Raw genomic sequence first — 14434 nt, 5'->3', positions numbered from 1 at the left:
AATCTTGTGCCACCAAAAAAAATACATAAAGACTATAAATGTGCATAGAATTAAATAAACATGAGCCCCACTAAAACTAACCCCCCCAACTCATCTCCATTCGGCTTCCGCCCCACCCTCTCTCAGCAACTGGTACCTTGGCACATTATGCCCTTTCCAATGACTTTTCCCATGTTTTTCCTTCCTGTGTGCATTACAAATGCAGACAGGATGAGAAGAACTCAGTGCAATGTGCGACTGTGACACACAACCACAAGATCTCTCAAAATTGTTATTGCGTTTGCGTCTATCACGCTCTGGAAATGCAATACCACAACTTGGGATGAGAACATCATGCAGAGGAACACGGCCACACAAATCAGTCCTTTTAACCTTTGCAACTTCGGGCTGAGACCTTTCCAAACTAGGAAACAGAGCAGGCACTTTTACGGACTGACTCCGTTTTCCAGCTCTTTGGCAAGTAGGCCAATTTTTTATGTACTCCGCCACGCTACTTTTAACACGGGGCCAAAATAACTTTTCCAAAACCCGATTGTACGTTCTACGCACACCCATATGCCCCGACTCATAGTGAGCAATGCGCAAAATGACCTCTTGGAATTTGGAAGGAATGACAATTTGGAAAACTGGGTCTCCAATCGACCCTTGGCCACGTGGCCCACATTTGCGCAGCAGCACTCCATTCTCAATGAAGTAGCCCTGTGCAAGATTTTTCACCTCACTTTTGGGGAGAACAAGATTGAACAGCTCTTTCAGTGTGGGATCGGCTTTCTGCTCCCTCACCAACTCATGCTGCAAAATGGACCTAGGAAGATTGCACAGATAGTCAGTTTCACCCTGGCACTTATCATCAACAGCTGTTTGAATAGGCTGTAGGGTTGGCGACGGTAACCGCCGTACCGCCGTACCGCGGTACCGCGGTAAACCGAGGTCTACCGCGGTGTCAGTGTGCTTACCGTGGTAAAAAAAGACAAAAAAAAGGCTATTTTTTATTGGAAAACAAGCGAGTTTTAAAACAGGGGAGAAGCGAGGACCGCATGCGCTCCATGCCGCTCTGCTCTGGGCCGTGTACCACATGTTTGGAAGCCACATACGTCACTCAGACACACAGACAGTCAGACCTACACAGGGCAGCACAGCAGCCGCGCAGAGGAGTACAGAGCAGCGTAAACTTTCTCTGTAATCCACACGACACAAGGATGTTAATACATACCTTGTGTTGTAGCAGTTTCTTTTTTATTCATACGGATTACTGGCGGAGCGCGGGCCGCGTGGACTAAAACCGAAAATGAAACTATTTTACTTTTTACACGCGTCGCGCGTTGTGCTCCGTCCGGCGGCGCGTCGGCGATTTTATAACCTTTTCTGTCAAGTCTTGTAACTAAAACCTGTATATAGCAGCACTCAATCACTGCGATTTGAGAGTTGAGACGTGACGTGAGTTTACAGAATCACTGTACACGATCTGACTACCCGTCCTGTGACACAGCTGTTTGTGTCTGAAAAGCCCAAGTAGCTAGCCTACGTTACTATGGTAACCCGACAGTGCACACTGCACAGAATGCCACAGATCTAAAAAGCTCAGAACGCGTTGTGGATGCGATGTGTTGTGAGCTTGTAGATCTGCTCCTTTCAAAGCCAGAGCCAGAAGTATAACTCGGGCAGTCAGGCTGTGGAGAGGCGACTTTTGGGAAGATGATTGCAATATTTTGGCTTATCGCCGAACCTTAATTAATAGATACGGGGGTGCGGTAATTACCGCAATACCAGCGGTAAATGGGAAGACGGTAATTGCGGTAACAAAATGTCGATACCGCCCCAGGCCTAATAGGCTGAACCACTGGCCGATGAGCAAAGACCCTCTCCCCTGCTACATCATTTCCCAGCACTATGGTCACCCCATTAACAGGTAGAGCTGGACGCAAGCCCATTCGCACTTCACCTACAAACAAATCAGAACAGAGCACGAACTTGTGTACAGGACAATGAAAAACTTACATTTCCATGCCCAACAACACAGGAATGAACGAACCAGTATTGGTTGCTCCAGAAAATGGCAGAACAGAGGCAAGGATAAATGAATTACAGAATCCTGTGTGTCGCAAAATAGTTACTGGCACCTTCTCCGGATTAACAATCAGCGACACATGTCCCTTTGACACAAACGGCAAAAAGGCACTGGACACCACCTCAGCACTAGGCTGATCAGCGGAAACACAGATGGACTTGGCCCACCTGAGGTGTTCTCATTACGCGCCTCAAGCATTGCACACTGCTTTTTCCAGTGTCCTGGTTGGTGACTGATAGTAAAATATGTTATTGTTGTTTAACATGGTATAGATACCATTTTCAGTGTCAATGTCATGATGTTTTGAACAACTAACTAACGCAGGAGAATGACCACTGAGAGATGCCAATCAGGTCATTATGTACAGGACACAGGATAACAAAACGCCAAACATACTATCTGCCCTTATATTACGACTGGTGCCTGTAACACGAAAACATCTGATATCCATTGCTCTACTGTACTTGTCATGTTTAACTTTGTCCAATCAGAATGTGACTAATGTATTCTGTAAATCCATATATCTGTGAAATCATTATGTTTGTCACTCAGAGAGAAGCAACGATGGGTGATTTTGCTCTACTGTACTGCTGTACAGTAATTTGAACTCTGACTAAACTTCAACAAAAAACGCATATTCCCTGGTGTGGACATTCATCATTTCTTGTGTGTGGAGTACTTTATTATGGTTGGGGAAAACCGTTTATCCATATGGAATATGATCAAAATTCCATCAGTGACAATAATGACAGACATTATCAGGGTTCTGTACGCCATCAGCACGGCCACTAGGTCCGCTCCCAGCCCCATTGGCCCTGCCAGGAACATACTTTCCCCCAACAACCTGTCCTGCCAGATCCACCAGCATAACCCTGGTTGTCCGGAGCTACACTTTTGTGCGTCAATGCACAATCATCTGCAAGCGCCGCCGCTTCAGCAGCTGTCTGAGCCTTCTGCTCACATATGTACACAGCCACATTCTCAGGGATTGAGTTCTTGAATTGCTCAAGTACAATCAAGTCAGACAGGTCACCATAGTTCTCTACTCCTGAAGCTACACACCAACGATTAAAGTGCATTGTTAAATCGCGAGCAAACTCCAGATAGGACTTATTTCCTCGCTGCCAGGTTCTAAAACGCTGGCGGTAAGCCTCAGGCACCAACTCGTATGCTTTGAGCACTGCCGCTTTGACCACCCTGTAGTCTGTACAGTCCTGTTTTGACAATGAGGCAAATGCCTCCTGCGTATTTTGTATTTGGCTTCTGTGACGCATTTTGCGTCATAGTTTGTGTTCATGGACGCGCTGGGGCTCTAATTCATGAACGAGCACTTCCGGTATGAACGCGTGTCAATACAAAGAAGCCTAGATGCGCGTTCATGATGTTCATGAATAGAAGCCCCAACTGCAGTACCTCAAATGGCCACCATGTCCATTTTGCTTCAGGGCGCCCCCAGGGTTCTGGGGGCTTGATCCAAAGCCACCAATGCAAGATAGTAGGGCCTTTAAATGCACGCAAAAACGAGCCAAGTGCAAAAGAGCCAAATGCAAATCAGTTATATTGAGCCTCCCCTCTATTTTTTTCTCTTAATCCCAACCCTACAGTAGTCTTCAGGTTATAACTATCCCAGCTGGAAAACCAAAAATATAAGTGCCCCTCTCGTTTAAACCCCCCACGCTAACTCCACCCAACTGCCTGTGCTTGGGTAGCGGTGGGTATTGACGGTTGACGCACTGAAGGCCACCGCAAAGGCCTAGCTTATACCAGGAGCAGGAAGAGCAACCAGTGGCTGGCGAGTCCGACCCACATTCACTCTCTGGCCGTGCCCCCGAGACGGAGTATGCACACTCGCAATCTGCCAGCCGCACCTTGCACCTAAAACCACCACTGGCCTAAACGACTTATTTAACCCCAGTAGCCCCACGCACCTCACAGCGACACTTATATAATAATTACAACTAGAAAAAGTGCTCTTCCGAGCACATGTCTCCACCAGGCCACGCGTCCTGGTGGTGCTATAATAGGCAAATGTAAAAAGGGTGGCATGTGTTCTTCACATGCGCGCAGGGGGTAGGGGGGGACGGGGGGGATTAACACCTCCACTTTTTTTGGGTGGGGGGGATATCCCCTCCAGTGTTCAGGTCCAAGAAAAAGCCGCAAATATGATCGATTATACTGTACACACTGAGTAGTTCTCATTTCAAGGCATATTACTGCCCTCTAGAGGCACAGTCCCACCAGTGCAGTCACAGTGCAGTCGGCAGCTCAGCTCAGCTGTTCTGAATGAGTTTAATTAATGCAACGCGATAGTGACAAGCAGGCAGGCAGTGGCATAAGGAGACCGTCATTGCAGGTGCTGGACCTGCTGCTGGTGTGTGTAGGCTAGTCTCACATCATTCTCAGTCAAAATGAAACGGTCAAAAAACGATAACGTCGTTCTTTAAATCAAGCAACAATGTAAGTACCTTTGAACAGATGCATAATGGAAATGCAATTTCGTTTGTCAACACATTTTAAGTTACGTTTCCTCTTGTTACTGTGGTTCAATAAAAATATCTAATATAGACTTAATGAATTCATGTGTATTTCATTTTAAAAATGCCTTGAAATCAACTGTGTAATTCAGCTCAAGTGGAGGGGATATGTCCCCCCCTCCTCGGGGCAAAAGTGGGGGGGATATCACCAAAAGTGGGGGGGATACCCCAAAATTTTTCGCGCGCGCTATGCGCGCGCACATACCTCCCAGATGTGTCCCCTTCACTTTTAAAATGCCTCCTGCGCCCCTGGTTCTTCACCAATCTTAGACCTTTCATGGCGCCACCATGAGGCTGATTTGAACATTTTGTAGTGTAATTTCTTCCTTGGCCTTTTGCGAATGTGCATGCACAATTTCATTACAATTGCACGCTGTGTTTGATTTGAGGCATTTTGTTCGAAACGGATCAATCCTGCAAAGTTTGGAGGCCAATATTAGCCAATCAGGATGGAATATTTAATATGGGACAGATCCGTCTTGATCATATGACTGTATACTGTGTACTGATTTGTGTTAATTGTGGGTAAAATCTGAAGGAGTAATATCCAAAAATGTGTCTTACATAAGTCGGCCTCCTGGTGGCGCTATAAAAGGCTGATGTGAAAAATGCAAGGACATGTTTTTTCCTTGGCCTATAGGGAGTGCGCTTACAAAGTTTGAAACTGATCGGTGGAGTTATAGGTAAAACCACAATTTGGCCTGTTATAGCGCCACCATGAGGCAGATTTAAAAAAATTGAAGTGGCATTTCTTCCTCTGCCTAGTGGGAACGTGTGTGCGCGATTTCATGTTAATTGCACTCTGCGTTTGTGATTTGAGGCATTTTGTCCAAAACGGACCAATCTTACAAACTTTGAAAGCCAATCTCCGCCAATCAGGATGGAATATGGACAATCAGATAGATCCATGCAGAGCAGTATAATCAGAGAGTGGTGTCACCGAGGGGTCTGAAAATGAACTGCGTCACGTGACCCATGTTTCAGCTGTACAGTGACAAGCGGGAGATTTAAATAACATTGGTTTCAATAGAAGCGTCGCAAACATCGGCATTTTTAGGTAAATATACAACATTACAACCATTTTAAAGTATTTTACAGGGATAACCAAAGTCTCTTTGATATTTACTTTACACTATTGCCAAAAAACGATGTAAAATAACGTGGTTTAAGATCCTTGAAGTCGGGCTGTTGCCCTGTCACTGGCTAATCAATGCGTCGCCATAACGTTGTTAACATGCACAATAGCACCACCGTGTGGCAGCTGAAAGTAAGGCAATGAAAGGCATGTACTCTGTTATCGTGAGACTGTCAGTTGCTATTGCTTTCTAACCAATTCTCGCGATTTGTCACTTTAGAAGCTCCCCACGAGCCGCCATTGGACTCGCCCCATGAAGTGAACGTAGTTGGCCTAACTCTTCATTCTAGGGCTCTGGATCCATGTCGATGACATGACTGTAGAGATACTGTCTACCGATTTGCGTGATTTTTGGACAAAATTTGTAGGAGTAGTGTACAGAAATGTGTTTTGCAAACACCGGCCTCATGGTGGCGCTAGAACAGGGCCATTTGAAAAATGTGGGGCAGAGGTTCTGAATTGGCATCCAGGGAGTGTGTGTGCTCATTTTGGCAGCGACCGGGCCAACGGTGCCGGAGATTAGCTGTTAACAAACTTGGACGGACGGACGGACGGACGCACGGACAGGGGCGAAAACATACTCTCCCCCTGCCTTCGGCTGGTGGAGACAATTACATTTAACCAGCCAGGAAACTTTATTTTCTTTACTTTAACAGTACAATAAAGACTAGAGTTGGCCCAACAAACTGATTTGCAAAAAAAAAAAAGTGACTTACGTTTCCAAAATAAAGGGCAGGGAAACTAACTGCCCACCTTTAACTCAGGCTAATGGTTAACATAACATAATGCGAACAGAAGAACTCTTCTGGGGTGGCCTACCGCCGACTGAAGAGAAAGAGTGTTAAGCCCTTTGCACACAGGACAGTTGCGTTTCTTTCGTTTGCGGCATGAATAAAACGCATTGGATTTGGTGTGCAAGGCTGTGCGGAATCGGCGCTGCGGATCCAAAAAGGAGTCATAAAAGGAGTGATGAGTTTTTCACCGCATGCGACAAGACGCACGAATCGAACTGGTTTCGATCGAGAAAAAAACGCACGGCGGCAGCCACTCGTCGCACGGCTAATTCAGAGCCGGTGTGCATGAGGTCATAGAGAATCATTGTTTTCTTTTCAAAAAATTATATTGTCCGTTTTATCCGTGCGGTTAAACGCGCCTGTGTGCAAAGGGCTTTAGTCAGGCAGGTATTTTATAGTGTTTGGGGAGGTACTGGCAAGGTGACTCCCCTTCTGCTGATTGCCTCAAGACTACACCCTCCAAACAAGCACTGCAATAGATCATGGTTCACATATTCCTATAAGGCCATAGGGGCCCTCACATTAGTAAGTAGTCTAACCTTGTGTTCATAAAACTTTAGTAACGTGTTGCTAAAGCTAGCAAACAGCTAGCTAAACTAGCACAACAGTTAGCATGCTAACAGCAAGCAACAGCTAGCATGCTTCCAACATCTTATTTTATAGCATCTTAAATCATGCAGTCCAATGAAAACACTCACCTGCAGATAAAGCTGTAATTGTAAACATTTTGTAACCTGTTCTATAATTTCTTTATTATTCCTATCTGTTTGTACTGTTTGTACCAGTTGATTCTTCAACACGACGAGAACAGACGTGCTTGGCCCGACCTGTCCAAGTGGCTATGGGACGTTCGTGAACTAATCGAGTCTTTTGAACGGCTCTTTGAAATGAACGATGGGATCCGGTTCGCAGTAGGGAGACGTTCCTTGAGGTGGGAAAGGTAATCAAATTCTTCACTGAAGTAAAAAAATATCAAATCAACATGGAAATACTCTGCCACAGGTAGAAGTTTGGAATGTTAATATACTTGAGTAAATTTAAAGTACAAAAGTATTGGTACAAAGTACCAATAGTAGATAACGTATTCATTATGCAGAATGTCCTGTTTCACAGGTTTTCCAATGAATAAAATGTAGAAAGATTATTTGAAAATAGCCGATCTACAAGCTCACAATGCATCGCAAGTTCGCAACGCGACGCGTTGTGAGCTTGTAGTTCGGCTATTTTCAAATGGGTATGTACCTATGTATGTCAAAAATAAATGTATATAGGGTTGAAGACGTATTTGTAATTAAAATCAAAATCTACAAAGTAACCAATAACTCAAATGAGCCAGTGTTTTGAACGGGGGGGGGGGCTTTGATTTGGAGAAGCGCCAGGGCCCGTGGATTCTTAAATCGTCACTGATTGAGTTGCAGATTAAACTGTTTCATAGATTTCATAGATAGCCTCATACTTGTTTGGAAGCGCTGTCATCAGTGTTTAGGTTGGATTCTCAGACATTTGACCACTTAAACCGTCAATAAACATGAACTTTGGCTCTGTACTTGGGTCTTTTTTCCGGCTATAGTAGACACAACCAATATGTTGTCATGACATAACCTTGTCAGCAGGTGTCGCTGAAACCTCACATTCTAATGTTGTATGGCCTACAATGCACACAGAGGTTCTGGACACAGACTTCCTGACAGTAGCATTTCAGTTTTTGTTTCAGTCCCTTTTGGTGATAGCTTTTCCTTTTGTTTGTGGTCTAGACTAGGAAAATAGGTATTGGTTTATCATTGTCTGCCAGAGGAAGCTGTAGATTCAGTGTATCGTATTGTGTGGTTCCCTTGTCTTCTGGCTGACCCGTCAATCACTTAAATCAGATAAAAAAACAAAACAAACACAAAAATAACTACATGCTCACAACATGTCACATTGCAGCATGTTTCTAGCTTGTACATCTGCTATTTTTGCTACCTTTGACGATTGCTTTGACATTTTTGGGAAATGTCTGTTCAGGGGGGACATTTATTTGAGCAAACATCTATATGAAAGCACTCAAAACAAGTGTTATTTTAACTTTTGAAAACCGGGACAGTTTGGTAGTGAATGTTGAAAACCAAAACATTTTGTAGAGTTTAAAGAGTTAGAGTTTAAAACCTGGTGTTTGCCATTTTGTACAGCATGACTTTGGCTGACAAAACTGTGAACAATAATAGGCCTACATATTCTTATTAGGACAAAAGTAGCCTTACACTGTGTGAACAGTGCATAGCTTAATAGGACAGGAGGGTCTCTACGCGCCTGTATTTTAACATCAGTCATAATGGTGGTTCATGGAGAGCCAAATATCTTTTTGAGGTAGAACCACTGTTTTAGAGGTATTCGTCAGGACTCTTTGGGACACCCAGCTTGAACAATCCCGGGCCAAACCAGACTGTCTGGTCACAGAGGAATTCAGCTCTAGATGGGTTTTTTTTTCAGGTTAAGGACCCCTTAGCTGAGAGAGAGCCCCCTCACTATATTGTATTGCAGATTCAAAATGTTCAGATAGCATCTTAGATTTGACCACATCATCATCGGTGTTGCGTAAATTCATCTTTTTACTTTGCTTGTTTATACATGTTTGTTGGATTCATAATTCATATTTATTTTCAGACATTAACCACGTATAACCTCAGTACTTGGTAAACTTGACCTTTGGCTCTGTAGCCTACTTGATCTGGTCTTTAATTTAACAATTTTGCTGCCATTTTAAACATAGCTGTACTAAGCAGCTGCCAAATTGTCCTTACCTTTTAACGTGGGCACGTGCACGCATAGTGCATGATCTGTGCGCGACTCATGTAGTAGACCGGTAGACAAGATGACAGCTTTCGAATAAAAAAAATCCATTGGAATAGACAAACCGTTGCCAGGCTGTTACCCCTGCTGTATCCGCCAGTGTTACATAAGAAAACATTGGAAACGGCCAGCTGTGCGCTATGGTAACACGTGGACACGTTCGCGCACATAGCAGACGATATGTGCGCGGATCATATGCCAGGCGGGTAGAGGAATCAAACAGCTAGAAAATAATAAAAAAACGTGTGAAAAAAAAAACATTCTATGGCCGTGCAGTTTACAAGGAAAACATATGGGCCGGGAGCTATGATTAGCTTTCAGACCGGATATGGAAACCTAGATCCGGTCTAAACAGGAAATACGACCGGATACAGTTAGGGGGCGGGCCTAAAGTCTCCGAAGTGGCTATATACAGCGACCATACTTTTAATAGTTTCATAATGATTAAAGCTAATTAAATCTTCGGGCTCCTCGGGCATCGCAGAGAGGTACAGCGGGAAATCTCCGGTTTCGACGGGGATCGCAGGAAATGAGTTAATGGAGGATCTACAAGATGTAGATTGTAGATCATCTATTTTTGGCTAAAGCTCTCCTCAGAATAGGGATACTAGGGTTCAAGTAATAATAATAATACATTTTTTGGCGGCCCCCCACCCCTGCAACTCTGAGGTCGCCATATGCAGGGACATGCTGGGCCCCTGATTCAGCCCGGGGAAAAGAGTTGGAGGCCCTCATTGCGTGCTACAGAGAGAGATCTCTCTCCATTGCACTGCTGCTACTCAAAGAGTTGCCATTTCAGATCATGACGAGTGACAAGTCAGTGGGACAATTACATGAGTTATATTTCGTCGTTGTCGGGTGGAAACCTTGTATGTCCAAAACCGTTTGTTTTGTATTTATCATTTCAGCCGATCTACAAGCACACAACGCCTCGCACCGCGAGGCGTTGTGTGCTTGTAGATCTGCTGTTTTCACTACTTTTGTGCAACAGCCTTGTATGATGAAGCAGGGCTTTGCTTTGCGAAAAAAATTACTAATTTGAAACTTGGAGATACAAGGTTTCTGCCCGACAGTGACGATTTACTTTGTTGGCCGCCCAGCCCCCAAAATGGAACAAAGGCCGACATTTATTTTTATTTATTTTTTCCTAATGGCCGGCCTGGACCTGCCAGGAATGAACCGGCCATTCGGGAGCTTTTCCCAATGGCCAGCACGTCCCTGGCCATATGGGTTCCGGACCCCATGCTGAAGACCCCTGCTTTAGATCCAATCTATCGGTTATTGTGTGGTTCGTCCGTCTCCAACATTTTCCCATCCCGTTGTCTGGTCTCGGCTGGACCCCATCCTCTCTCCGACTGGACCCGACTGGACCAGAGTGCCTGACCAAAAGCCACGTGACCACAACCGGAAACCACACGCAAAGACTTTAGGAATTTTAAGATTTTTAATTAGATCCAGATGAGACTATTTACAACTAAAAAGAAAATAACTCGGGTTACTAAAATTCCACATTCAATTTAAAAAAAGAACTCCTTAGTTGTTGTTTTTTATATTTGTTTTTTACAGAAAAAGGTTCTTTCATATTCCCATTCTTGTAGCATTTTTAACCATACACTAATATTTCTGTGCTTAAAAAAATAGCAACCTATAATACTTTTTCATTATATTTAAAATGTTCTTTTTCCAAATAATAGGAAGACAAGATATACACAAGCATCAGTTAAACCACATCATCATTATGTACAACACAGCAAAGAGAACCCTGTAATCTACTGGCATCATCACCTCCGCAGTTTCACAAACTTCCTGCTAAAAAAAAAAAAAACGTCTCCCTGTCGTTGGTCTCTTAATTCATATCTAGATGTTTTGTTTAAATCCCTGATCTCCTCTTCACTGCACCGAGACATTCTGTTATAATAACTTCCAGAACATTTAAAACTCCTAGTATAGCTACGGCTAGCACGACCCTATATCGTTGACGGCGGCTACAGTTTTTGCATTGCATGTTTGTTGACAGGGTTTTTGTTTTCTTTAAAACGGAAAGTACAAAAAAGGGAAAAAAAATTCAGAGAAAAGTATAAATGAAGAATGATGATTCTCCTGACCCCAGTGCACTCTGGGGCTCTGTGTTGTTTTGGCTCATGCATGGGGATGTTTGCAGAATTCAGTAATAGATGAGAACACAAGCGTTCCACACAGTCCTTTAGGCAATAAACCAGGGGTCTTCAACGTTTTCAGGCCAAGGACCCCTTAGTTGAGAGAGAGAGAGATGAAGCAGGGACCCCCACAAACTTTTCGTAGATTCCATATAGTTTCATCGTTTGACAGCACAATTGTCAGTGTATTTTGGATTCATGTCAATGTTGTGTTTTCAGATATTTAACCACTTGAACCGTCAATACTTAATACACTTGACCTTTCACTCTTTTTCCCCTCTACACGAGAGCTCTTTGCCGAAAATAGCCGATCTACAAGCTCACAACGCCGTTGTGAGCTTGTAGATTTACTATTTTTGGCTAATGTTCTCCGAATATGGACGCTAGGGTTCAAGTGGTTAATATAAAAAAGGAGAAAAAAAGTTCCTATCACACAAAAGATTTTAGGGGACCCCCTGAAGTAACTCTGAGGACCCCCTAGGGGTCCTGGACCCCCTGTTGAAGACCCCTGCAATAGAGGTTATCCTGGCAACGTGGTCTGACCTTTCCTATCGCTAAAGAGGGCCGTTCACACCAAACACGATAACTGTAACGATAACAATAACTAACGTGAGCGTCCAGTTAGTAGTAAACAGGTAGTAACGGTCACGAGCACAGCACCAGAGGGAGCTTCCACTGATCTCATCCCCCCGCAGATTCGGCACAAACATGGGGATGAATTCTTTCTACTGTTATGCCACCAAAATGTGGAATGCCCTACACTGAAGGAGGCTGGATAGCCGAAAGGTTTGTTTCTCATCCTAAAATGCAATGAAGCAAAAGAATAGCAACTCTTGCCACTGTGTGCAATCCATTTCCTATACACCGGCAGTGGCTCAGGAGAAGAGAAACCGTCATTATAACACAGAGGGTTCCCGAAGGGTTCCCAGTTCGATCCCAGGCTCCCCCAGAGTTAGTGTCGAAGAGTCCTTGAGCAAGACTCAGAACCCCTAGTTGCTCCCGGTGAGCAGGATGGTGCCTTGCATGGTTTCCTCTGCCATCAGTGTATGAATGGGTGAATGTAATGCATAATCTATGTAAAGCGCCTTGGATAAATGCGCTATATACATTTACCACCAGCCATCAAAAATCGTTACTTTTTTGTTGTCAAATGTGTGTATTGTGTGTTGCACACATTGGCCGCTGAGTCGCAAGACACATTTCACTGACAACTGACGTATTGTATCGTTATAGTTATCATCACGCTCTGTGTGAACGACTCTTAAACTTGAAGCTCCAAATGGCCACCTCACATCACAACCATAAATACAGGCAAGCCAAACAATAATAATAATTAAAAAAAGAATAACAGAAGAAGGCTCAAATAAAAGCTGTCACTAGTCAGAAGTGAACAGAATTACGATATAAAATATCTTTGTGCATTACAGAGGCTTTTTTTTTTGTTATGTTTTTTTGTAGTTTTTGTTAATATAGGATCTCTCAGAGTCTTCAGTCTAAAAGGGATCACAGCAAATCTATATACAATTACACAGAATTACACACAATAATCCCAGAGCTTGTCCAGTCATCGTTCATTAATGGCACGTCCCAGTCTTCATTCTCCTGTCCTTTTAGTCTCTATAACCTATTATGACTGCGTGTATTATTATTGTCACCGTCATCATTATTATTAATATTATTATCATTATTATTACTATTATTACCATATGTTATTATGTCAACAACATGAAGTTAGCTGTGCCATACAGAGATAAAAGCAGGAACAAGGCAACATAGAATGAGGCGGCGTTTTAAGCCCGATTTACACTACCCGCCGCGCGGCGGCATCACTCGCCGAAAACAGACGACCCGCAAGCTCGGGAACGGGTCGCAAACTGCGACCCGTTCCCGAGCTTGCGGGTCGGCTGTTTCCGGCGCACGACACCGCTATGAGACGGAGAGCAAATCAGTCTTTAAAGGTTTGTGATTCGAAACACGGTCCCTGAGGGATACCACATATCATCAGCGGAGCTGCGGACAGAAGGTCCTCTCCAGGTCAAGGGGATTGGATCCAAGTCCTCGGCCAGCCAGCCACACCCCCACCCCCCCACCCCCTCCTCCGGTTTGTTGGCACGTGGTCCCTCCTCCCCCCCTTCCTCCCACACTCCTGTCCCATCCCGACCGTCCGTCCGTCCGGGAGAAATACTGCATCTGTTCCGCTCCATCCCACTCCGCCTCCCGTTTTGGAGAAAGCGACGTTAAGCGTTAAGAGGTCAATGGAAGGAGGAAAGGGAGGAGCGTTCCTCCTGTTTGTTTGTTTTCAGTTCCAGGTCGTCCCTGATTTCTCTTGTTACTGTACATTCACAAATGTAAAAACGGAGGACGGCCCGTTTTTTCTCTTCTTTTTTTTCTGCAGAGCGACGACTCCTCAGCGAAGACCCTCCAGCTGGTCGGCGTGTTTAAGTGCTTCATTGTCCAGCAGCAGGACGGAGACTCTAAGGTCGATGGAACCTGGGGAGAAAGTCTCATTTAACAGGGTTCCCACACATTTTTACCAATTCATTTCCAAACCTTTTCCAAAACTTTTTCCAGAATATTTAACCCAATTTCCAGGACTATATAACAATAATTCAGCTCAATAACAAGTTGCTTACTCCTATGTGCAATGCCCAAAGACAGGTAGTGTATGCCAGTGGTTCTCAACCTTTTCAGGCTGGGACCCTGAAATAATCATATTTTAACTGGGGACCCTGGCACCCTGACGAGCACTAATAGTTGAGGAATTTTGTAGAACACGTTTCTATTGTGAAAATAGCAGATCTACATGCTCACAACGCCTCGCAACGCGAGGCATTGTGAGCATGTAGATCGGCTATTTTCACAATTTCTGCCTCTAATATTTGACAATTTGGCTAATGTTTAATTTGTCATTTCAGAGG

The 14434-nt window shown here is 44.2% G+C and overlaps 1 protein-coding gene across 1 annotated transcript in view; it reads right to left on the bottom strand.

Annotated features, from left to right (window-relative positions):
- Nucleotides 1–13813: 13813 nt before the first annotated feature.
- phactr4b (phosphatase and actin regulator 4b) overlaps nucleotides 13814–14434 on the bottom strand; it is a 63280-nt gene continuing 62659 nt past the window's right edge. Inside the window, exon 16 of the mRNA XM_080740398.1 lies at nucleotides 13814–14006. Coding sequence (XP_080596524.1) covers nucleotides 13991–14006 — 16 coding nt within the window. The 3' untranslated portion in view covers nucleotides 13814–13990. The remainder of the gene's footprint in view (nucleotides 14007–14434) is intronic.

This window comes from Nannobrachium achirus (genome assembly GCF_963921795.1).
Source record: "Nannobrachium achirus genome assembly, chromosome: 2".
Taxonomy (NCBI): Eukaryota; Metazoa; Chordata; class Actinopteri; order Myctophiformes; family Myctophidae; genus Nannobrachium; species Nannobrachium achirus.
Note: the sequence above shows the minus strand (reverse complement) of the source record. Positions and strands in the feature narration are given on the sequence as shown.